The following is a 27,505-nucleotide window of genomic DNA, read 5'->3' as shown; positions in this document are numbered from 1 at the left end:
CTCAATTGCTTGCTATCTGGGGTGACTGTGCCCTACTCCCCACAATATTCTTCCTGTAAATCACTATGTCATGTGTTCTACCAAAGAAAACTAGGCACATTGTCCAGGCACATTTGACTGTTTAACTACTATTTAAAAAAAAATAGTGTAATGCTATTTGCATTCTGCAAACATGAGGAAATATGCCCTGTGGAAAACATGCAGACTGTTATCACTGTAGTGCATGTGGATAGGGATAGGCTGCAAAGAATCTGCAGGACATCAACCAGCACTAAGGCCTCGTACACACGATCGGTTAAACCGATGAGAATGGTCTGATGGACCGTTTTCATCGGTCAAAACCGATCGTGTGTGGGCCCCATCGGTTATTTATCCATAGGTTTAAAAAAAAGCAATCTTGTTTTAAATTTAACCGATGGATTCCTAACCGATGGGAAAAAAATGATCGTTAGTAGGCACAACCATCGGTTAAAAATCTACGCATGCTCAGAATCAAGTCAACGCATGCTTGGAAGCATTGAACCTCCTTTTTTTCAGCACATCGTTGTGTTTTACATCACCGCGTTCTGACACGATCATTTTTTTAACCGATGGTGTGTAGGCGCGACGGACCATCAGTCAGCTTCATCGGTTAACCGGTGAAAGCGGTCTATCGGTCCGTTCTCATCGGATGGACCGATTGTGTGTACACGACATAAGATGTAACAAAGGATGAAAAAAAGGAAAAATTTACACACCCCCAACTTATTAATTCTCTAAGATACCCAGAATTTTTTCACCTGTTGTATATGACATTCAGTAATGGTTTACACCTTCTTTAACACACCTGCCAAATCCTGCAAGCCCTACATTAATCTCTCTCTTTGCAGTTTGTAAGCAGCAATTTTTATGCTTTCCCTATCACACATTAAAAAATGTGAACAATTCCTCTGCTTACCTTAAGTAGCACTGAGCCCGAACCTCTACGCAGATATTTACCTGGCTAACCTTCACACTATGCGGTGCAGGGAACTGCATGTGATTTTAAACAGGAATCGCAACGCAGTCCTCACATGCCACATGCCTTAGTGGGTTTATCTTTAAGAGTCACGCAACCCCTATAATGATTTTTTGGCATTTTTTCTTTGTCTTTGCTTATTATTCCTGTGTATGTGGACACTTCACATGACACCCACCGTGTGCATCAGAAGTCTCCCAAATTTATATTTAAGATGATTATATTTAAATCTCTCTAAGAAAAGAAAATGTACCAGCATACCTACAGTACTGTACTGGAAAATTACATTTGTAAATTAAATCCACAACAGAATTCTCTGAGCCGGTTCACACTGGGGCGATTTGGGATCCGACTTGAAGTCGCCTCAAGTCGTCCCAAGTCGCGCTGTCGAGAAAAACAATGCAAGTGAATGGGAGCGGTGTTAATACACACGACTCGAGTCGCTCCGACTTCAAAAGAAGTTCCTGTACTACTTCAATCCGACTTGTAGGCGATTTGTACCCATTGATTTCAATGGAAGTCGCCTCCAAGTCTGATCACTGTCTTAACTGAAGCGACTTTCCAGGAAGATAACATACATTTCTCAGGCAAACCTCTCCCTCCCCTTCCCTCTCCCAGAGCTGATGGTTGTTTTATTGCTCACTGGAATGTCTCCTGTCCTGGAGACGACTTCAAGTCGTGTTGTAAATCGCCCCAGATCGCCCTGTGGTTCATGCTCAAGTCGTGTCGGAGTCGCCTCTGAAAGTCGTGTCGCCCTAGTGTGAACCGACTCTGAGTATTCTTTACAATTACAGGAAGTGCCAATAATATTTTGCGATGGTGTGCAATTAGACACCACTTTCACAGGGTCCACCTATGTGGAGGTACATACCTGGGTCATTGCATTTCTCCAAATGGAACATGTATCTTGACTGCATGTAGGTTTTTTTTTCACTCCACTGCAAAGTTATTGCAGCATTATGAACATGCTTTCCACTTGCCGCTATAGAATCTATGGTATGAGATGACTCTAAAACCAAGATCACACAGCCCTTCAAAATGTATTGTTCTCACCTTCTGTGAACAAACTAGTTTAATGTAGCATATTTTTACTTGTAGAGCAAAACCCTCCTTGGTGAATTTACTGTCCTAATGAATACAATAAAGATAACGTAAAAAGTAATAAATGCTACTGATTTAAATTTACCCTTTGCACTGTTACAAATTACTCACCACAGATATTCTAATTAAACATTAATATGATTTTTGGCAGGCAGGATTGGAATGCACACAGCATGAAACATTATATGTTGATCTCCCTAATTAAGCCCATTACAAAAGCTTAACAATCACAGGGTACTTAGAATTATTAGTTTGGATTATTAAGAAGAATTTGTTAAACGCTTGTTGAATAAAGGATGAACAAGAAGAGACTGTGATGTCCTATATCTTCAAATCTGTAATTTATTTGCCGCACTATTCAGAGCTTATTAGTGAACTATATCTCCCATATACACATATTCTTTTGGTAAACTACTCCATGGTGCTACAGCCCATGAACAACTATGTCCACCTGAACAACTCCAGTTTATTTTTTTCTGTTGACAATGTATTTCCCAGTCTACTGAGCTAAGACCTATCAAGTATTTTTTCATGACATTCATCCATCTCACTTATGCCGCGTACACACGGTCGGACTTTAGACCGGGCAAAACTCAGTCGGAACCTGCTCTCTATCTAAAGTGTGTATGCCGTGGAATATCCGATGGAAAGCTCCCATCTGACTTTTTCCATCGGAAATTCCGACCGTGTATAAGCGGCATTAAGCTTGCATGGTTTTCAATTACAAACTTTTATCACAGTGCTGTTTTATATATTCTTTTACCACTTTATGACAAGATGTCATTGAAGCCGAATGTCGCATACACACGATCGGACATTCCGACAACAAAACCGTCGTTTTTTTTCAGACGGATGTTGGCTCAAACTTGTCTTGCATACACACAAATGTTGTCGGAAATTCCGAACGTCAAGAAGGCGGTGAGGTACAACACGTTATCGGTCTGTTTTCATCGGACAAACCGATCTTGTGTACATGGCTTAAGAGTTTAGCAGCCGGACAGCCCGTCTGACTAAGATGTTGTCCATTTGACTCATGTTAAGGGACTAAACACACATTTTAGCTGGAATTCACACCGCACAAGTGTGAATCCAGCTGCAAATCTCTGCAAAGAGAGAGCTGTTTAGCAGATCATCATCTCTGTTTTATGCAAAAACAACTTTACTATCAACATTGTTTCCACCTAGTGCCTACATGGATTCGTTCCTGGGGCTCTCATTCCTGAACCCCATGTGTGTCTCTGCCTTTTGGGGCGTTGCATGATTGTTGCCGCACTGTTTGCGTCCTTCACTTCCGGGTTGCGATGAGCCCAGCTACTTCTCCTTCCCCCCGCCCGATCCAGTGACGGGGTCGGACCTCAGCTCATCTACATCATGTGCAGTGCATCGTATGTTCCGTGCCATGTGACGCCGATCCATCACAGCGCGCTTTTTCAATCCCTCGCCACGCAGGGGTCTGTGGTGATCCCCTAGCTGATGGGGTTAAAACATGGTGTGGGCAGGGATCCGCCCGGGACCAGGGAGCTATTTAACATCACCTGGGGGTGAGCCGACGCCTCTCTCTGCCGGCCACCATTCCGTAGTGGTATTGCTTGTACTTTGGAAGCTCAGGTAAATGGGGAAATTTACACCCTCCCCACCATACATTTACTACACATCTCTGTACACAACTGACTCTACTGATCTGTACACATACATACTTCATATCTGTTTCATATACATGCATCCATATACACTGACACACATTCAACATTTACTTTCTACCTCACACATACATTTCTTTTATTTTTTTATCCACTAACATCTCTTTTATATATTGATATGCTTTTTCATGTGCATTTGACATGCAGATGTATTAAATCACACCTCTTCTCACCATATCACCACTTCATTTATCCATCCATCATACACTGTTTGACAATTACTTTATATACATATTTTAAATTATATATATATATTTTTTCACATGTCACTACATCTTCACCTTGATTCACCAGTTATTTTCATTCATCTTTTCACTTTGATACAGACTTGGCTAACCACTTAACGACTTAAGACCCGGACCAAAATGCAGGTAAAGGACCTGGCCAGTTTTTGCGATTCAGCACTGCGCCGCTTTAACTGACAATTGCGCGGTTGTGCGACGTGGCTCCCAAACAAAATTGGTGTCCTTTTTTTCCCAAAAATAGAGCTTTCTTTTGGTGGTATTTGATCACCTCTGCGGTTTTTATTTTTTGTGCTATAAACAAAAATAGAGCGTCAATTTTGAAAAAAAATCAATATTTTTTCCTTTTGCTATAATAAATATCCCCCAAAAATATATAAAAAAACATTTTTTTTCCTCTGTTTAGGTCGATACGTATTCTTCTACATATTTTTCGTAAAAAAAAATCGCAATAAACGTTTATTGATTGGTTTGCGCAAAAGTTATAGCGTTTACAAAATAGGGGGTCGTTTTATGGCATTTTTATTAATATTTTTTTTTTTACTAGTAATGGCGGCGATCAGTGATTTTTTTTCGGTCCTGCTACATTATGGCGGACACTTCGGACACTTTTGACACATTTTTGGGACCATTGGCATTTTTATAGCGATCAGTGCTATACAAATGCATTGGATAACTATAAAAATGCCACTGGCCGGTGGGCAAGTAGTTAAAGGGGTTGTAAAGGGGATTGTGTGACCACACTTTGCCGTCAAAACAGCTTGAATTCTTCTAGGTACACTTGCACACAGTTTTTGAAGGAATTTGGTGGGTAGGTTGTTCCAAACATCTTGAACAAGTAACCGCCAATCTTTTGTGGATGTAGGCTGTCTCAGATCCTTCTGACCCTTCAAGTAATTCCAGACAGACTCAATGATTTTAAAATCAGGGTTCTTATGGGGACCAAAACATCATTAAAGAGGGACATCAAAATAACCTCCTAAAATCAATATTCCAGATTGAAAAGCAGAAAAAAGAGATGTCATTTTGCAAAAGAAGGGAACTTGTTTCACATTCGGAGAGTAATGCCGCGTACACACGGTCGTTTTTATGCATGAAAAAAAATTACATTTTTAAAAACGTCATTTAAAATCATTGTGTGTGGGCTTCACATCGTTTTTCGGGTTGTAAAAAATGATCGTGTGTGGGCTAAAACGACGGTTTAAACCCGCGCATGCCCAGAAGCGAGTTATGAGACGGGAGCGCTCGTTCTGGTAAAACTACCATTCATAATGGAGTAAGCACATTCATCACGCTGTAACAGACAAAAAAGCGCGAATCGTCTTTTACTAACACGGAATCAGCTAAAAGCAGCCCAAAGGCGAATAGAACTTCCCCTTAAGAGTGCCGTCGTACGTGTTGTACGTCACCGCGCTTTGTTCATAATTTTTCAAAAACGATGGTGTGTGGGCAACGTAGTTTTTAATGATGAAGTTGGAAAAACTTTGTTTTTTGGACATGCTAAAAAATGTCATTTTTTTTCTTCCCGAAAAACAACCGTGTGTACGCGGCATAAATGTTAGCCAAGGTGATTGGCCAGTTCCCCAAGCTGCTTTTGAGGTAACGGTCTCTAGGATTCGACAGAGTAAGTGGGGTAAGATATTTTCATATTTTCACTGAAAAAGGTGATGTGTCCAAGCAATAATAAATCTCTCATTGATTATTTTAGTTAAGCAGAAATGTTTAAATACTAAAAAAAATATCTGAAGATCTGTTATTTTTACCATTGTCATCTACCAAAATACATGTGCCTTCATTATTTTTAGCATAAACAACATTTACTTTTTGTTCTGTTTTTATCTGCATTAGAGAAGAGCTGGTTTTGCATACTTTTATCACAGTTCATGGGAGGCAGAGCAAGCTGTAATTAGTTTTATGTAACTGCATGCAAAGTTGACATAATTATGTGCAAAAATTAGCTTCTAAAAATACATGCCACTGAGATTGGAATGTGAGGTACAAGAACTCTTAACATAGAAGAGGAATCATTTTACAAAGACATACTTACAGATTATAAAACAGTAACAGATGTTTTGTTTATTCATATTAATTGTCTATTAATAAGACATAGCTAGCTCGCTGGAATTCTAACTTACAAGAACAGCATAAATATGTAGATATGGTCCTCCATTGCTGATGTCTTTTTTATCTCATGTAAAGTGTACAGTTTCTTCAGGGGACAGAAACAATAGCCGATATAGATGCGAATGGGAGACAGTCATGGTTGAGGTGGAGGTGGTAGGGCGGGGATCAGAATAAACACATGGGGCTAGATTCAGGTACCTTTTGCGATTTTTTTACGGAGGCGCAGGGCAACGTTTTTGCCCTGCGCCCCCGTAAATTTTCTGCGCTACCCACGAATAACAGAGCAGTTGCTCCGTAAATTGCGTGTACGCTCCGGCAAAATGCCCGGCGTAAGCGCGCGCAATTTAAATGATCCCGTAGGGGCGGGAATCATTTAAATTAGGCGCGTTCCCACGCCGAGCGTAGAGTGCATGCTCCGTCGGGAAACTTTCCCGACGTGCATTGCGGTAAATGACGTCGCAAGGACGTCATTTGCTTCAAAGTGAACGTGAATGGCGTCCAGCGCCATTCACGATTCACTTACGCAAACTACGTACATTTTAAATTTCGCGACGCGGGAACGACGGGTATACGTAACATTGGCTGCCCCTGCTAATAGCAGGGGCAGCCTTACACGAAAACCGCCGTACGCATCGACGTAAACTGCGTACGCAGGGCTCGCGTAATGTTGTGAATCGGCGTTAGTATGCAATTTGCATACAATACGCAGAGCACAACGGTAATGCCACCTAGCGGCTATCGCAAGAATGCAGCCTAAGATATGCGGGCATAAGAGCCTTATGCCACGCATATCTTAGGCTGCAGTCGGCGTAACGAGGTTCCTGAATCAGGAGCATTCGTTACGCCGGCGCAAGTAAGCAATTGCGCTGCGTAACTATGGTTACGCAGGCGCAATTGCTCTCTGGATCCGGGCCATGGACAGGAGCTGTTGGAGGCAGGGTTTGGGGGCAGGGGTTGCTATTGGAAGTAGGAACTAGCTATGGGCAGGGAATATAGACCGGTGAAATGTAGGCAGAATATGCATGGAGATCTTGCATTGAAGTCGTATAGGAAAAAGTGGCATGCATGATGAAGTCTGGAGTTGAGTCTTATTTCAAGGTAGACACATCAGAGATTTTTATAAAAGCTTGTAGAAAATTAGTGAAAATGTGCTGGAAATGCGTTAAAAGCTCACAGAAAAACATTGGACTTGTATTATGGAGGGCAGATAAGAAAGAGAGAGTGGAATGTGAGATGAAGAGCGACAAAAGCGGGAAAGAGAAGAAGATGTCTTTCTTACTAAAAGTACATGATGGTGCATCAGTGGAATCAAACTGTGAATGAGTAGCCTAGTATGTGGGAATGAATGAAAGAAGGCTGCTAAGGTAGATCTCAGACAGGAAGGGCTAGAGATGAGTCAGATACTTTCTTAAAATGCATTTGGTTGAGATTTAGCTTTCTGCACAGGCCAGCACACTCTAAAATACAGGTAGCAGTGCCTAGCACTAACAGGACTTTGACATGCAAAGTGAGATTAAAAAATAAAACCATATTAGGGACATAGGACATGGAGGGAGGAACCTCAGTGCCCAGCTGTAGACATGTATCCAACACTATGCAGGGCAGGAGAATCTTCTTTTAAGGCCCCGTACACACGACCGAGGAACTCGACGTGCCAAACACATCGAGTTCCTCGTCGAGTTCAGTGTGGAAGCCGCCGAGGAGCTCGGTGGGCTGACTTTCCTCATTGAACAACGAGGAAATAGAGAACATGTTCTCTTTTCGGCCCGACGAGTTCCTCGACGGGTTCCTAGCTGACACGACCGAGTTTCTCGCCAGAATCCAGCTCCGACCGAGTTTCTGGCTGAATTCTGCCGAGAAACCCGGTCGTGTGTACGGGGCCTTAGACCTGGTAAACTCTGAACTTCTTGGGATCTCACTGGAGTGATTGTGACATCACTCTTGCCTAGGAACTGCAAGAGAAAGCTGGGAGCGGGGTAAGTATATATAAAACAATCTCAGTTTTTTTTTTTTCAGTTTAATGTGGAAATTTATGGGCATGCAATGCAAGGTCTACTTTAAGATCACTGCTAACCAAATGTTTCATGAACCATTATAATAATGACCTGTATATTGTCTAAGATTACCATAACATTTTTTGCAATGACCCATAGAATTAAAGCACACATATAATTTCTCTTCTTTTCACTAATAACAATACAATTACACTACCCAGTTTCAGCGATAATATCCCATTATTGCACATCTACCATACTTTGTGGCCTGTCACATTCAAGTAAAGCATCTGGACCTACTCATCAATAACCTATACCATGTTACAACAATTAGTAATCATTTGTCACACCAATAAATAATAGCATATGATATAGCATAATAACATCATAGGCACTATCCCTGTCTTAATCCATAAGCTTATATCTCAGAGTCACTTCCCAAGTACTTCTAAAAAGAGAGAAAAAGTAAATGAATAAAGTAACCATGATAAATCATGATAAAGTCATGGGAAAATCAATCTGCTATAGGTTTCTGTAACAATAGATAAATTATAAAGTTTCTTACCAAAACACAAAATCATAAAGCTCTCATGTTTTGCTGGCACTGGTTCTGAGGTTTGTTGTGTAAACTTTATTTATTGAGCTGCATTCTGTTATGTTTAATTGTAATAAAGAAATCTGCTGTAAACCTCTCCTGATCTTGTCTATTTTAACACTCCACTAATAAATAATTCATATCTGACCATCTCTACATTGTTATTCTTTTCTTTCTTTCTCTCACTTGGTTTCCTCCTATTTAGTTTACATCCTGATATAGCCGCCAGTCCACAAATCACTCATATAAACCAAGAAGACTCTCTTTCTATGTCCCATGCAGGTACACACTCCCCTTAGTGTAGCACCCTGCCCTAGACAAGCTAAATTTTGTTTTGTCTCTGCTGTACTCAGTGGAGCAACAATCAATTTTCTAAGTCTGGCCAGGTTTCCCTAAGTTTGCTGGTTAATTGCTTCTGGCTGCCTCTGGAAGTGGTTTCCAGAAATAGAGTAGGAGAGTTTGCCACTAAGCTATGAATATTTATCTGACCTCAACCAATCTCTAGGAGGGGGTGCCTAGAAGGTGACTGGGGAGAAGATAGATATCTGGGAATCTTGTTTAATGGGGTAATTCTCTGGGGGCTCCTGCCCCCTGGTAGGAAGCCAATGTATTGAATAACTGTTGTGTGAGCTTGACTGAGGGCCTGAAGGAACTTGGACTAAAATATATTTAATGAAGGGCATCACCTGTAGGAGCTGGGCTGGAGAAGGCCCTTCTCTCTCACTGAAGAGTGCCTAATGGAAGCGGAGTGGATGACATATGTCCTTAGACATTGTGAGTGGGACCTTGGCCTTAGACTTTAGGTGTGTATGTTCTTTAGGGGTTAATGCCAGAGATTCCTGTAGGGATTGGGACTGCTGATATAGGATCTCAGATTATCTGGCCATCCCCTGCCTCCAGTAAAGACAACTGCTTAAGGATTTGTGCTTGGGAACCTGCCTTCCTGTACCTACTGTTCTCTTACTGTAATAAATCTGCAAACCTCTGAATCGGCTTCCCTACTCTGAGGGTAAGAGTTATTTAAGCATATACAGTAAAGTTGTATGCCAGAGAAATGTCTGACTGGTGTCCTATGAAATAAAATTCCCCCTTTAAGATGTCTGTAAACTAGTTGTAGTTGGACAGAAAAACGTGAATGGACACTGTGACTTTTCAAGACACAACCTTGCTGACTGATCCTAAATGAAGAGATGATTGGCTTGGTGTTTTTTACAAGATCGGGCATGCTGGGGTTATCCTCCAACTTGCTGCATTCACTGTTTTGTAGCTATAATCATAGTTCAATCAAAACTTGAACCATGCATTTAGTTACCTACGTACCCACTATCTTTTCTGTGTCATATTTGGCTCAGGCAGAATTCTAGAAGAAGGTCCCTTAAGGCCTCGTACACACGACCGAACATGTCTGCTGAAACTGGTCCGTGGACCAGTTTCCGCGGACATGTTCGGTCGTCTGTACAGCCGACCGGACCGGATTCCAGTCCGAGCGGACAGGTTTCCAGCGGACAAAAGTTTTAAAGCATGCTTTAAAACTTGTCTGCTGGAAACCCGTCCGTCCGACATGTCCGCTGGTTAGTACACCTAACCAGTGGACAAAAATCTCCTGCATGCGTCGAATGCATGCGTGGAAGTATTTTACTTCCTGGTTTGGTGACGTGGCGGCGTCAACGTCACCGCCACGTCACCGCGTTCTCTGTCCGTGGGGATTTCGGTTTGATGGTGTGTACAGCCATCAGACCGAAATCTCCGAGCGGACATGTCCAATGAAAACGGTCCACGGACCGTTTTCATCGGACATGTCCCCTCGTCTGTACGGGGCCTTAGAGATCCTTGCCCTCAGTTTACTAGCTAGTTCTCTAAACTGACTCATAAAGTTCCATGTGCTGTGTATTTTGTCTTTAATCTCAACAAGGACCCTCAGAAAATCAACCAATATAACCAGGTATATAATGCGTATATTCAAGTGTATTCAAGTGTTTTAAAAATACAAGGAATCTAAACGTAAATCCATTTTCACAATTTGTCACTCACTGCAATATGGGCTCTAAGCCACGTTGCTAGTGGAATTCACAAAGAGGGACATACCAGTGGACAGCAAACCAGGACTCCAAAGCACAAAGAAAGAAATTTCATTTTTCCAGTAAAGGTAACAAAGTGAGCTATACCAAGACAGCAGGAAATCAAAATCTGATGTACAATGCAAAGAATTTATGCATTTCCATTAATAACGACAATGTGAGTCAGACAAATACGTCAGGAAAACAGAATTGTGGTGTGCAGGAAGAGTCAGTCATACTAAAAAATGACAACTTTCAAGACTATGGTGCAAAAGGCAATGACCTGGCAGTTTTTCAGTCATTGTAATATAATCATGGCAAGAGAGGCCAGCAATTTAGGGGATTGTGCATAAAGAAAGAATTGATACCTTGCAAGAGCAGCAGAAAATAGGTCATACCAAACTGAACTGCATTAACGGTCTGTTATAATGTGTAAAATTCTATACGTTAACCAAAGGTCTCAACTGTCATGGAAAAAAGTATTCGCAAGCCAGCAAGTTCTAGAGAAAGCAGTTTGATTTTATGTGACTTTTTTTTTAAAGTGTAATATAACTAAATAACTTGCAGGAGATCAGCGGGAAACACAGCAGTCACACCTCCAAGTATTGCAAGAATAATTTCTTGTAATCACATTGTGTGAAAACACAGTTACTTGTAACAAACTAATGAGTACAGCAATATGGCTGCACAGCAAACGTTTCGTTATATATCATTTTATAGAGAAATAAAACTTGCGTTGCACTACAATTGGCCTTGCAGTAAATATAGCTTTGCTGCTGCAACTTAAGTAAAGATCTCAGAATGGCCAAGTGACTATTGGCAATCTGACAAATGCAGTGTGCCTCAATGTGAGTGTCCGATAATATGGCACAAAAAAAAAAAAAATGTTTTCTTCCAAAGTGAAAGTCCCTAACAATTTTACCATTGTTAGTTTTGCAGACAAGAACAGAAAATGCATCATCATTACAGGCAGTAACAGCATGGCTCAGTAATACACCCAACGCCACTGGCTTTTCCTCTCAGAGTGAAATCGTCAGCAGTTTTACAATTGTTAGCTTTGCAAGCAAGTACAAAAAAAGTTTTCCTGCCCGAGTAATCTGTTTGCAGTTCAGTAAACATGGTGACACTGTGATGACTTGTATAATTCTGAGATGTAGAATTGCCTGGAGTTTTTTTTAAATAATAAAGACGCTGATAAAAACAGAAATTAAACGAAAAAAGGATTACATCAACAGTCTCCCATACTCCTATATAGTAAGTGAAGTCCCTACCTAGCAGCATCCCACTCTATCTCACCCTTCCCCTTCTCAACATAACACATTAATGGCAGCTTACTCCTTGGTGCAGGGGTTTTTAAATGGGCCCTTTCCATTTGCTTCCCCTCTGCCTATTGGCTGCTGCAGACAGTGAAAATACTGTAGTCTTGGCCACAGAAGATAACAGAGATAGGCAATGCCGCCAATGTGAAAACAACTGCACAAAAGGTAAAACATTGTAACAGTGTTGGCACCTGCCATGAACTCTGACATCAATTAGTTTATACACCCCTATACATGTGATGTTAGTGATATGTCAAATCAATCATTGCTGACCGCCCTATAGATGTTTTACTACAACAGGGCGGTTGCACTGCTCAGGATCACATATATATATATATATATATATATATATATATATATATATATATATATACACTCATGATCCTGCACTTCTTGGTATCGGGCGCAAATGCGCACCGCAAGCAGCTAATTTCGGCTGTGATGTCCGCTGGCATCCGCTGATCATTCGGCGGGACAGGCAGATCTGCCTATGTAAACAAGTCAAATCACTGTTCTGTCAGTAAGGAAGGCATGGATCCTCTGTTCCTGCAAAGCAGGGACACGTATCTATGCTTTCCCCTAGTAAAAGCACCTTTCACACTACAGTAATACACCAGCTAGGCACACAGTTAAGCCTATGATTGCCCCTGATGTTAACCCCTTCCCAGGCAGTGTCATTAGTACGGCAACAGTGCATATTTTAGGCACTGCTCACTGTAATGTCACTGGTCCCAAAAAAGTGTCAGAAGTGGCGGTTAGTGTCCAATTTATCTGCAGTAATATCGCAGTCTCGCTATAAGTCGCTGATTGTCACCATTACTAGTAAAAAAAATCCATAAATGTATCCCATAGTTTGTGGACGCTATAACTTTTGCGAATCAATATAAGCTTATTGGGATTTTTTGGCCAAAATTGATGAAGAAATTAGTTTTTTTTACGTTTTATTTAATCGGATATGTTTTATAGCAGTAAATAAAATCATTTTATTTTTTGTGTTTATAGTGCAAAAAAAATAAGAATTGCAGAGGTGATCAAGCACCACTAAAATAAAGCTCTATTTGTGGGGAAAAAAGGACAAAAAATGTATTTGGGTTCAGCCTTGTCAGTAACGCAGTTTTGTATAGCAAAAAATGACGAGGTCAGGAAGGGGGGTAAATCTTACGGAGCTGAAGTGGTTAAAGATGAATGAATAAATACACTGTATATTAAAAAAAATATATAACAGTATAGTCAATAATATTATGACAAGCAATGCAGAATAGTTGCATGCTGTGTTACGCATAACTATGGGCCAGATTCACGTAGGGGAGCGGCGGCGTAACGTATCGTAGATACGTTATTCCGCCGCAAGTTTTCATCGCAAGTGCCTGATTCACAAAGCACTTGCGATAAAAACTATGCTGGCAGCCTCCGGCGCAAGGCGGGCCAATTTAAATGGGCGTGTGGCATTTAAATTAGGCGCGCTCCCGCGCCGGACCTACTGCGCATGCTCCGTTTCGCAATTCCCGTCGTGCTTTGCACGCCGTGACGTCATTTTTTCGAACGGCGACGCGCGTAGCGTACTTCCGTATTCCCGGATGTGTTACGTAAAAAACAACGTTAAATTTTAAATTTCGATGCGGGAACGACGGCCATACTTTATACAGCAATACGATTGCTGACTAAAGTTAGGGCACCCAAAACGACGACTAACTTTGCGACGGGAAACTAGACTAGCGGCGACGTAGCGAACGCGAAAATCCATCGTGGATCGCCGTAACTCCTAATTTGCATACCCGACGCTGGTTTACGACGCGAACTCCCCCCAGCGGCGGCCACGGTACTGCATCCTAAGATCCGACAGTGTAAAACAATTACACCTGTCGGATCTTATGGATATCTATGCATAACTGATTCTATGAATCAGTCGCATAGATAGAAACAGAGATACGACGGCGTATCAGGAGATACGCCGTCGTATCCCTTTTGTGAATCTGGCCCTATGAATTTAAATGTCTTTAATTAACACTACCTATTACTTAGGCCTTTAATGCAAAAAGACAACCGCTAGCTGGCGTGCTTGTGCATGACAGACATCGCATCTTACAAGTCATGTGTTAACCTTACAATGAAGATTGGAAATCTGTCTTACTTGAGAGTGGTGAGTTCTGTAAGCGATGGCTGGGTAGCCTTAAGATAGCTCTCTCTCCGTGCTGCAATCTTTGGAGATGGCTTTGGGCTGTTTGTGTCGGAGTCTCCGCTGTCATCATCTCCCATGGCTTTAATGTAGCTGCCACTGCGCATTCGTCGACATGGAATCTCCTCATTACTCTTGGGGGTATATCCACTCCATTCATCCTGGGGAACCTAAAGATAAAAAAATGTGCAATACTAATAAAATAATGTCTAAATACTGGCAGCGCATAACAATGCCTATCAAGACTTTATAAACACAACTGGTTAAGAAAAATGACAAGTGTAAATAAATTTGTTAAAGCTCAATTCCTGGCAAACCACTAAATACACATGAAGTACATAAAAAGAGTTATTATACATGTCAAAGGACTTGTATTCCTGTATATCAAGTCCTGAGATTTATACAGCTCTGTTACATACCACAGCCCTGTTTGTGAAGGGTAGAGGACCTGATTTTTCTCTACTGTAGTTAAAGCAGAACTAGAGCCCTCAATATTTGCCTCTGCTCCAATGGTCCCAAGCTGGCATCTTCTCCTCGGCTTCTTCTGGGAGCAGTTCTTCAGCCTTTTTTGAATGGAGTTCATTCATCCTGACACACAGGCACCATGCCAAGAATGTAACCTGAGCTGAATTTAATTCTGTTTTAAGGTGTACTCACAGTCTTGCCCCCCCCTCTGTAAAATAATAGTGAAAAAAGACGCGTTTCGCACTTAACTAGTGCTTAGTCATGGCTAAGCACTAGTTAAGTGCGAAACGCGTCGGATGTCCTGTTTTGTGGTTGCGGTGACTGTACATGTTCCAGTTTGACAATAAAGACAACTTTCTTTTAAAGTTTTCCCGGAGTGCGGCTGTCCATCTTCCTCCTCTCATTGCTATTCAGTAGGCAGAGTGATGTACCTGTGCAGCAGCATAATCTGCGGCTGCTGTTTTTTCTGGACACAGTGGATTGCAGTGCTCAGTATTGGGCCACGTGAGAGGCCCAGATACCAGAGGATCACATTATTCTTATCAAACAGCAGTCATGAATGGAATTCATTCATGACGTTATTGTTACCTACTGTGTGTGATCTGTGATTGGCCACCAGTGATCACATGGTACCTGGACCAATCACAGCACCCTGTGCCATGTGATAGCTGTGGCCAATCATAGTATTCTAATAGTAAACAAATGAAAGACATTCGAAATAGTTTAAATGCTTGATGTTATAGTGATCATCAAGCAATCACAGTGTAAGAAAAAACAAACCCTGATCACCACCCTAGGAGTGGTATAGTGTCACTATGGTGACTCTGAACTACTCTGATGAGAGTATGTAAAGAAAGAATTTGTTTAATTATTATTTTTTCCACTTACTGTTACCAGTCAGTATCCCTGATCACCACCACACTAGTCATATGATGATGATGTACTGCACTGGTGACAGTATGTTAAAAAAAATGTGGAAACAAATATTTTAATTAATTTCTTATTTTTTCAAAAAACTAAAATTTCAAAAAACTTGCCATGCATCTTACCTTGGACTGTCTACATTTCAAAAAGGGATAATTTGAGGGGCATTTTTACTGTCCTGGAATTTTAGAGTCTCAAGAAATGACATAGACTGTCAGTACATCAGGATTGATCGATTTTGAAATACAGTACAGCACAGTATATAACATAGTTTGTAGACTCTACAGTATAACTTTCACATAGACTAAATATTATACTGATTTTTGTTACCAAATAAACATAGCATACTATATTTTAGCCTACATTTTTGAAGAAAGATTATTTGCAGAATTAAATTTTTCAACATTTTTGGTATTTTTATGTTTATATAGCAAAAAATAAAATACAATAAAACAGTGAATTTGAATATCACCAAAAGAAAGCTCTATTTGTGTAAAAAAAATGATATACATTTCATTTGGGTACACTATTGCATGACCAAGCACTTGTAGTATAGTGCTGAATAGCAAAAAAATGGCCTTGTCAATGGCCTTGTCAAGTGGTTAATATGGGGATGCATTAATTTGTATATTTTATATCTGCTCAACATTAACATTAACTACCGTATTTGTCGGGGTATAACACGCGCCGGCGTATAACACGCACCCCAATTTAAGAGGGAAGTTTCAGGAAAAAAACGTTTTATTTTTATTTTATGGTCAGTGTCCATCTGCAGCCTCAATGCAGCCTAATCTGTTCCCATCTCCAGCCTAAATGCAGCCTATGTGCCCATCTCCAGTCTATGTGCCCATCTCCAGTCTAAATGCAGCCTATGCGCCCATCTTCAGCCTAGATGCAGACTATGTGCCCATTTGCAGCCTCACCATCTCTCGTGGAGTGAGGGAAGCACCGAGCCGTCATCTCCTGTTCACTCGGCGGCAGTCATATACACAGTCCCGCCTCCACCATCGGCATTGGACCAGCTCCTGTGATTGATAGAACACTGGTCCAATGCCGGTGGCGGAAGCGGGACTGTGTGTGATGTTAGAGCCGAGTCGAGTGAGAGCCGAGCAAACAGGAGATGACGGCTCGGAGATGACGGCTCTGTAAATTCTGGCGACGCTCGTCCCCCTCCTTCCCCTCCGAGCCCAAGGTACACTATCGGCGTATAACACGCACCCGTGATTTCCCCCCTATTTTTAGGGAGAAAACTGTGTGTTTTACGCCGATAAATACGGTATATAACAGGAATATACAGTACAGACCAAAAGTTTGGACACACCTTCTCATTCAAAGACTTTTATTTATTTTCATGACTATGAAAAGTGTAGATTCACACTAAATTAACACATGTGGAATTATACATAACAAAAAAGTGTGAAACAACTGAAAATATATTTCATATTCTAGGTTCTTCAAAGTAGCCACCTTTTGCAGCAGACAGAACTGTTAAGAGGAGACTGTGTGAATCAGGCCTTCATGGTAGAATATCTGCTAGGAAACCACTGCTAAAGAAAGGCAACAAGCAGAAGAGACTTGTTTGGGATAAAGAACACAAGGAATGAACATTAGACCAGTGGAAATCTGTGCTTTGGTCTGATGAGTCCAAACTTGAGATCTTTGGTTCCAACCCCCGTGTCTTTGTGCGACGCAGAAAAGGTGAACGGATGGACTCTACATGCCTGGTTCCCACCGTGAAGCATGGAGGAGGAGGTGTGATGGTGTGGGGGTGCTTTGCTGGTGACACTGTTGGGGATTTATTCAAAATTGAAGGCATACTGAACCAGCATGGCTACCACAGCATCTTGCAGCAGCATGCTATTCCATCCAGTTTGCGTTTAGTTGGACCATCATTTATTTTTCAACAGGACAATGACCCCAAACACACCTCCAGGCTGTGTAAGGGCTATTTGATCAAGAAGGAGAGTGATGGGGTGCTGCGCCAGGTGACTTCCTCTTGAGAATGCCAAGAGTGTGCCAAGCAGTAATCAAAGCAAAAGGTGGCTACTTTGAAGAACCTAGAATATGAAATACATTTTCAGTTGTTTCACACTTTTTTGTTATGTATAATTCCACATGTGTTAATTCATAGTTTTGATGCCTTCAGTGTGAATCTACAATTTTCATAGTCATGAAAATAAAGAAAACTCTTTGAATGAGAAGGTGTGTCCAAACTTTTGGTCTGTACTGTATGTAGATTATATTTTATGCAAATCAGGTTCCTAGTACAAGATTGCAAGGGATAATGATTCCTTCCTTTCTCACGCAGAATAAACGGATTTAGTACCAACTTTAAATCACATTTTGTACCACCTTGGAGTTCTACAGCTTAAACAAAAGCCCTCAGCTTGTGGTCTAGTACTCTTATATGACATGTAACTCCTCCGTGATATTCTTTAATTTTACTGTGTTGGGGACATGATAATTCACATAATTATTAGCCTTTTTTTAATATAATATGCTGCCATTTAGATTTCCTGGTGCTTTAAGATCACAGAGAAAGAACTAGGTAGAAGACATGCCGTGTGGTTTGCCTTCTGGACATCTTATTGTCTTTCTTCAATAAAAATGGAACACTTTTCTTGCTGGAGGCAAGTTAGAATAATGTATTAAAACATTTCTGACTGTAATTCTCGCTGGAATTTCCCACAGCTTCACAGTTTATATTCATGTGTGTTCAGGCCTTTTATTTTAAATATGAGATGCATCAAATGAAATGACCTGCAACAGACACAGTACATATCTTACAAGAGTTCAAGCAAAAGGGTATCACCAACAGGAATTGAATACTCTAATGGATTGAGGGGCACTACTGCAGGAACCTCGCATGTGTATGAATACTACAAAGGAAAATACTGGGAAAACACTGGCTTCTCCACTGCACATTTTCCAAATCTAATTGCACAGCTCCTATGTGTGGATTATAGCATCCTCTTTAAGTAGCCATGGGGAAGTCATTTAAGAAAATACTACCTTGCCTTGACTCATTCCTGGAACTGTACTGCTGAAAAGAAATGCAAGCAAGGCCAAGTGTATTTCCTGAGCGAAGCTAAAAGATCTGTCAGCTACTTCAACAATCGGTCTCATGCCCTTGACACAAAATGTTACTTTGAAATGTGAACACAAGGTTCTGACTACAATGCTATCATTCTTTCATGTGTCTCACCAGTAACCGGCATTGATCCTTATAAATATGTCTTACCAGGCTAAAGTCTGAGAAAGTGGAATACTTACTTTTTAGATGCATAGTAGCCACAAAAACTAGCCTTTCCAGAAGCATTAGGAAATAATAGTATTGCATATCAACAGAAAACTATCAAGATTGGATATACAGAATGTAAATGAAGGCAAGGTGGCAACAGCAACACAACGGGGTTGATTTATTAAAACTGGAGAATGTAAAATCTGGTGCAGCTGTGCATGGTAGCCAATCAGCTTCTAACTTCAGCTTGTTCAATTAGGCTTTGACAAAAAAAGGAAGCTGATTAGTTTCTATGCAGAGATGCACCAGATTTTGCACTCTCCAGATTTAGTAAATCAACCCCAATGTCCCTACAGCTGCCGACTGAGAAGAATTTGGAAAGTAGCTTATCTGAACCTTCTCTATATGCATTCTGATTGTGAATACCGAAAGCTCACCTGTCACAGATTCAGTTATGTATTGACTAGGGATGATCTTTATGTTTGGGTCGAACATGAGTTTGACTCGAACATTGGCTGTTTGTGGCAAATTCAAAAAGCCGCGGAACAGTTCTAATTTTAAAGGTTAATATGCAAGTTATTGTCATAGTTAGTTAATATGCAAGTTATTGTCAGGACCTGGGTCCTGCCGCAGGGGACATGCATCAATGCAAAAAAAGTTTTAAAAACTGCAGTTTTTTTCAGGATTTTAATAATGCTTAAAGTGAAACAATAAAAGTGAAATATTCCTTTACATTTCGTACCTGGGGCGTGTCTATAGTATGCCTGTAAAGTGGTGCATGTTTCCCGTGTTTATAACCGTCTCTGCACAAAATTAAATTTCTAAAGGAAAAAAAGTCATTTAAAATTACTCACGGCTATAATGAATTGTCTGGTCCCAGCAATACAGATAAAATGCGTGGGGATCCCCCCAAATTCCATTACCAGGCTCTTAAGATCTTGTATGTATATTAAGGGGAACCCTGTGCCAAATTTAAACAAATAATGGCGTGGGGTTCCCCCCCAAAAATCCATACCCTTTAGACCTTTAATAAAAAAAACTCCAGCGCCGTAATCCTTCTACGATCCCGGTCCCGCCGATATGCACGATACTGCCTCCACCTCCACGAAGGCTCCCAGCTGAATGTCTGACAGCTCTTTTGTGCACTATCTGCACTACAGAGCAGTCACGGTGCCAGGAGATTGGTTCTGTGTGATTTTGATGCCCATGCTGAGTGCTTTTAGTATAGTTTAGAAAGGTGGTTATCTAGCTTTAAAGTAAATGTAAACCCTCCATACACCCAGTGAAGTGAACAGCCTCAGATAATACACAGAGATGAATCAAATCTTCCTACATAGGTTTTACATGTATATCTGCTGTCTTCACATTTATATACTGTTTAGAAAGTTCAGATCCTGTTAGGAGATTTTCTCTTCCTGGTTAACACAGAATGTGATGTCTGGGCCAAGATAGCTAACATTGCTGATTGGTGGAAAGGCACACACCCCCTCTCATCATAGGCAGAGACTCTCAGAGCTGTTTTGTAATAGGAGCTGCTCTCTGCTACTCTATTTTAGCAACCTCCTCCGACAAAAGATTCAGGCTGCTTTTGTCTAAAAAGTCTGAGAATTTGTCAGGAGTTCCCAGTCTGATAACAGAGGAACCGTTTAAAAGAGAGCTATAAGACATAGCTCATTGAAAAGAGATAACAAAATACTGCAGATATGTGTGCCCAGCTCAAATTTCATGAATCGGGTTTACATCCACTTTAAGGGGATGGTTAAGTGTTAGGGTTAGATGTTAGGGGGAGGGACTTATAGTTTGACATATCTTCTTCTCCTTTTGAGGAGACATAGCTATTTTATATGTTTTTAGCAAGAAAAGCCCTGTGCCAAAAAGTATAGGGCCAATATTAATAATAATGAAAACCGTGTTGCGCTATCAATGTGAAGTAAGAAATTCTTATATATCGAAAACTGTAAATAAGAATCTGTTAAAAAAAACGTTTATAAATAATCCAGTAAAGTCCATAAAAAAAAAAAGAAGAGAATTGCTCTTGTGCAAAAAGTTCATTTATACTTGTGGATCAACAAAAATCCATATTTTAGTGTGGATAGTGGTGGTTAATATGTATAATGTTTATGTGGACGCTTTGTGAGTGCAGCTGTCACTAAGAAATTATTATTTTGTGACACTTTTTGTGCAACTTATTTTTTGGTTTAGTTTTTATGGGGCCAATATGCCTGTGTTCGATCAAAAAGTTCATACTTCATTAGGCCCCGTACACACGACCAAACATGTATGCTGAAACTGGTCCGCGGGCCAGTTTCAGCATACATGTTCGGTCATGTGTAGGCGCGAGCGGTCCGAATTCCAGCAAACATTTGCCCGCCGGGCCTTTTCCCAGCGGGCAAATATTCCTGGACGTGTTTTAAAACCGTCCGCTGGAATCCTGCCCGCTCGGACATGTACGGTCGTCAGTACAGACCTACCGTACATGTCCGAGCGCCCGCCGTCCCTCGCATGCGTCGAATGACTTCGACGCATGCGTGGAAGCCTTTAAATGGCAGGCCCGCCCACGTCTCCGCGTCATCGCCGTGTCATCGTCGCGGCGACGACGCGGACACGCCTCGCGTATTGTTTACGCGCGGACTTCTGTACGATGGTTAGTACAACCATCATACAGAAGCCCTCTGGCAGGCATGTACGGTGAAAACGGTCCGACGGACCGGTTTCATCGTACATGTTTGCTCGTGTGTACCGGGCCCTAAAGGGAATAAAGAGATCAACTTGAATTATTCAATCGTATCAATAGATGTTTTTTTTTTAAAAATCTACATACAGAATATAACTATGTATTTACATGGATGCAGCTATATCTGTTCACTACATATACGGACTCTGCTTCTTCTTACAATGCAAGTCTACAAGTCAGCCAACTTATTGAAAACAATGCACTCTCTGTGTGGCTGATATACTGTAGTTTCTCCAGTCCTCAATTGTTAAGAAAGGTTGAAGAGTGATTTTAATAGCTAATTTAGCCTGCTTTTAGTGTCTTACTCACAAATCTTTGCATTTTATACAGTAAAAAACACTACTGAACAGCAGGTCATTTAAAAAATAATGACATAAGTACTGAAAAGATGCCCTTACTTAAAATACACTATACTTGCTTTTTAAAATAGGGCCTACTGTGGCTATACAAACCACAATAGCTCAAACGGGTACTTCAGGAATGCTAGTTATACTGCTACTAGTCACTGCACTGAGCTTGGAAGGAGGCATGGGGCTCCATTTACCACTTGCATACTCTCCTGTAATATAAATGGAGTGAAACATTTGAAGCAATATCAAACCCAAAAGCAAACACTTATTATATTGCAGCTTACCAATTATTTAATGTGATGGCTGCATTTGTTTTGTTTATAAGGCTTTCCTTCCCTTACTTTCAACTGGTGATCCGGCCAGTAAGTCTGTTGTTTTTCAAAAGAAAAAGCTCTCTTGCAAATGTAACCAAGGGCTAGGACAAACCCTTTACCACTGACAGAGGTGTTTACAATGACCAGTCTTGGTTTATTTATGGGAAATCTTTATCCCAAAAGGAAAAAAAAGTGTTGGCTGGAGTTTGGTTTCAATTTGCTAGTGTAAATAAATCTACTAGTTCATCCAACACTTTCCCCAGACTGACAACGCTGCTGTCCAAATGTGTTTCCTGTACTCCATCATCCAGAGTAGAGGCACTCTAAAACAGGAGGTGTGTTACTGTTCAGATTAATGGGTGAAAACAGAGGCAATAAAGCCTAAAAAATAAATTTATGTAGCCACTACATCTAATGATTGGTAAGCTACAACAAATTAAATTTTTTTGTTTCAGGTTTAATACTACTTTAAGTGTTGGTAGTGAAGGTTTATGGCCTCTTAAAAACACTATATGACCAAAATTATTGGGACGCCTTTTCAAAGCACTGATCTTTAATGGCATCCCAGTCTTAGGCCCCATACACACGATAGGATTTATCCGCGGATACGGTCCGCCGGACCGTATCCGCGGATAAATCCTCTGCGGATTTTAATCCGATGGAGTGTACACACCATCGGATTGAAATCCGCGCCGAATTCCCATCGCGGTGACGTGTCGCGCCGTCGCCGCGATGATGACGCGGCGACTTGCGCGACGCTGTCATATAAGGATATCCACGCATGCGTCGAATCATTACGACGCATGCGAGGGATGGGTTCGGACAGATCGATCCGGTGAGTCTGTACAGACCACCGGATCGATCCGCTGGTGCCGATTCCAGCGGATAGATCTGTAGACATGTCTACAAATTTTTATCTGCTGGAATTCGGAAATATCCGCGGATAAATATCCGCTGGAACGTACACACCAGGGGATCTATCCGCTGAAACCGATCCGCTGAGATTTTTCAGCGGATGGATCCTCTCGTGTGTATGGGGCCTGAGCCCGTAGGGTTCAATATTGAGTTGGCCCACCCTTTGCAGCTAAAACACCTTCAACTCTTCTTGGAAGGCTGTCCACAAGGTTTAGGAGTGTGTCTATAGCAGTGTTTCTCAATTCCAGTCCTCAGGTCCCCCCAACAGGTCAGGTTTTCAGGATTTCCATTATTTTGCACAGGTGATTTGATCAGTTTCACTGCCTTAGTAATCACCACAGCCTTTTCATCTGAGGGAAATCCTGAAAACCTGACCTGTTGGGGGGGCCTGAGGACTGGAATTGAGAAACACTGGTCTATAGGAATGTTTGACCATTCTTCCAGAAGGTCATGCACTGATGTAGATCAGAATGCCTGGCTCGCAGTCTCTGCACGTGTCAGAACGCGTTGACGTAAAACACAACGACGTGCTGAAAAAAACAAAGTTCAATGCTTCCAAGAATGTGTCGACTTGGTTCTAAGCATGCGTGGATTTTTAACCGATGGACGTGCCTACAAACAATCGTTTTTTTTCTATCGGTTAGGTATCCATCGGTTTTTAAATTTAAAACAAGTTGGCTTTTTTTTAACCGATGGATAAATAACCGATGGCGCCCACACACGATCGGTTGGACAGATGAAAACGGTCCATCAGACTGTTCTCATCGGTTTAACTGATCATGTGTACGCGGCCTTAAGGCATCAGCATACCATGACATTTTGGATAATGTATTGCTCCCAACTTTGTGGGAACAGTTTGGGGATGGTCCCTTCCTGTTCCAACATGACTGCACGCCAGTACACAAAGCAAGGTTCATAAAGACATGAGTGAGCGAGTTTGGGGTGGAGGAACTGGACTGGCCTGAACAGAGTCCTTACCTCAAACTGATAGAACACCTTTGGGGTGAATTAGGGCAGAGACTGCGAGCCAGGACTTCTTGTGCAACAACAGTGCCTGACATCACAAATATGCTTCTGGAAGAATGGTCAAACATTTCCATAGACACACTCCTAAACCTTGTGGAAAGCCTTCCCAGAAGTGTTGAAGCTGTTATAGCGGCAAAGGGTGGGAAAATTCAATATTAAACCCTACGAACTAAGGGCCAGATCCACGTAGCGCCGCGCATTACGTCCGGCGTAGCGTATCTCAGATACACTACGCCGCCGTAACTTACAACGTATTTTCGTATCCACAAAGAATTTGCGCCGTATGTTACGGCGGTGTAGTGTAAATGTGTCGGCGTAAGGGCGCGCAATTCAAATCACTAAGTTGTGGGCGTGTTCTATGTTAATACGTCTTGACCCGACGTAAATTACGTTTTTTCTGAACGCCGCATGCGCCGTCCGTGGGGGTATCCCAGTGCGCATGCTCCAAATTAACCCGCAACAAGCCAATGCTTTCGACGTGAACGTAATTCTATGCAAAGCCCTATTCGCGAACGTTTTACGCAAACGACGGAAAATTTTACGCCGGCCCAACGTCCTTACTTAACATTGGCTAAGCCTCATATAGCAGGGGTAACTTTACGCCGGAAAAAGCCTTACGGAAACGACGTAAAAAAATGCGCCGGCTGGACGTACGTTTGTGGATTGGCGTATCTAGCTAATTTGCATACTCGATGCAGAAATCGACGGAAGCGCCACCTAGCGGCCAGCGTAAATATGCACCTTAGATCCGACGGCGTACTAAGAGTTACGCCAGTCGGATCTAGCCCAGCTTCAGGCGTATCTTGTTTTGTGGATACAAAACAAAGATACGCCGGAGCAACCTAGAAGTTACGCAGCGTATCAATAGATACGCCAGCGTAACTGCTTCGTGGATCTGGCCCTAAGACTGCAATGCTATTAAATTTCATTTGCGTGTAAAGGCAGTCGTCCCAATACTTTTGGCAATATAGTATACATTAGCTCAGTCAAAGCTATAACCTCTGCAAGCCCTACTCCTTTGCCATTAGTATTTATGAGCTTGAAGACAAATGGTAACAAATACGTTTTTTAAATTAACTTTGCTTATTTAAACTGTCACAAACTATTTAACTATCAGAAATCCTGCACCCTTTCCCACTTGTGCTAGCGATGTTTAATTTTTTCATGAAAGGAAAGTCTGGTCTTGCTCTTTTTAAGATAAATTGTGCATTTTCGTTAGCAGTCTACAATCACTTAGCCTGGAGCTGTATAAACAAGCAGACCCTAATGAAACCCTTAATGTACTGTATTAATCTTATGCTGTTCAAATTCCTCCAGCACAAGCAAGCGCTACAGCAAAAGATACAACATGTGTTTAAAAAAAAAAAGAAACCATAATAAAATGGTTTTACTCAAAGTGCCAGTACATCATAAGAACTGGCGGCTCTATCCAAACACCAGCCTGCCAGATCTTTAAGAGGTTTAGCCAAACAACTGCAGAATCAAATCTGAAAGCTCTCAACAGAAGCCAAACCAAACTTCTAGATTACATTGGAGACAAGACATGGGATGTGCTGACAGATTAAAACATCAGACAACTGCTTACCTTTGTGACCTAATCCTTTAAAATCATTTTCAACTGGGCCTCCTATTTTTTAACTGAAACCTTAAAGCGGTGGTTCACCCTGCAGAACAACATTGTAGCATACAATTCGGCATTGTAGCGCGAGCTACAGTATGCAGGTCTTAATTTTTTTATCGCCGTACTCACAGCGTAATCGTACATCGTAGATTCCGTCTGCCGCGGGGAATGGGCGTTCCTTTCAAGAGGGAGGGTGATTGACGGCCGGCTCTGGCGCGTCACGCTCCCCGAAGACAGCCGGAGTAGGTCTCGGCTCTTCACGGCGCCTGCGCAGGCGCCGTGAAGAGCCAAGCCTATTTCGGCTATTTCCGGAGAAGCGTGACGCGCCAGAGCCGGCCGTCAATCACCTTCCATCTGGATTGGAACGCCCATTCCCCGTCGGCAGTCGGAATCTACGATGTATGATTACACAGTGAGTACGGCGATAAAAAAATTAAGACCGGCATACTGTAGCTCGCGCTACAATGCCGAATTTTAGGCTAGAAGAAAAAAACAATTTTTATTTTATTTTATAGGGTGAACCCCCGCTTTAACCTCATCTTTTAAATCCTACTACTAAACTTAAAACATAAAACCATTTTTTTTATGTTCTTTTTCTTTTTTCTTAGGCAAATATTTGTATAGCATGTAAATACCCTATGCCTTTTATTCAGCCACAGTGTGCTCTAGGTAACTTTTCACACAGTGTGTATTTTATCTCCTCCTCTCCTCAACATCATGAAAAATCCTACAGATTACAGAGATCAATGGCTCAAGGTGAAATTTACACAAAGAACTGAATGATACATTGCAGCGACGCATCCCTTATTAAAAGGTCCAGTATGGAGTCTCTTGAGACACCCTAACATGTTTGGGGGATTTTATTGGTTCCCCAAACCATAATAGCTTGTCAGCTTGACTTTAAATGTACCCTGTCCATCTAACCATACTAAGGATGGACGCATGGTTCGGTCCAAGCATGAGTTTGGGCCTAACATTGGCTGTTCGGAAGTTCTCAGAATAACCAATTATAGGGTTGTTCATCCGTTTGTTCGGCCTGCCGAACGACCACAATGCACTGCACCGCCGCACAGTGCATTGAAAGCCCTGATTGGCTGAAGCAATGAAAGTTTTGCCCAATCGGGGCACAGAGCACTGTCAGAGCCATGATTTGACGCTGTTATGATGACTGTATCCAATCATGGCTCATTGCTCTTAATCCCGCCCCACAGTATTCTTTCCATAGCGACCATTTGTAGTGTGAAAGTGGTGTGGAGAGAGATAGAACAGGGCTCTGTTCGGCATGTAGACTATACGTTTACAAAAATGTATAAGAAAGAACCGGGACGGCCGCACTCCAAAAATAAAAATGTGTTCCTTTTAATAAAAACTGGTCACAACATGGATATGTCGCAGCAAAAAATCAGGAAAAAGGGCTAACGCGTTTCACACTCTCATACAGTGCTTATCATGAATAAGCACTGTATGAGAGTGTGAAACGCGTTAGCCATTTTTCCTGATTTTTTGCTGTGATATATCCATGTTGTGACCAGTTTTTATTAAAAGGAACACATTTTTATTTTTGGAGTGCGGCCGTCCCGGTTCTTTCTTATACATTTTTGCATACTATT

General features: G+C 41.6%; 1 protein-coding gene across 2 annotated transcripts in view; it reads right to left on the bottom strand.

Moving 5' to 3' along the window:
* Positions 1 to 27,505, bottom strand: part of DLGAP1 (DLG associated protein 1) — a 392,681-nt gene that overhangs the window by 306,459 nt on the left and 58,717 nt on the right. For both annotated transcript variants that reach the window (XM_040354019.1, XM_040354020.1), the window contains exon 2: positions 14,261 to 14,475. In XM_040354019.1, coding sequence (XP_040209953.1) covers positions 14,261 to 14,475 — 215 coding nt within the window. The remainder of the gene's footprint in view (positions 1 to 14,260; positions 14,476 to 27,505) is intronic.

This window comes from Rana temporaria, chromosome 5, assembly GCF_905171775.1.
Source record: "Rana temporaria chromosome 5, aRanTem1.1, whole genome shotgun sequence".
Lineage (NCBI taxonomy): Eukaryota > Metazoa > Chordata > Amphibia > Anura > Ranidae > Rana > Rana temporaria.
The sequence above is the reverse complement of the archived record's forward strand: the minus strand, read 5'-3'. Positions and strand labels throughout refer to the sequence as shown.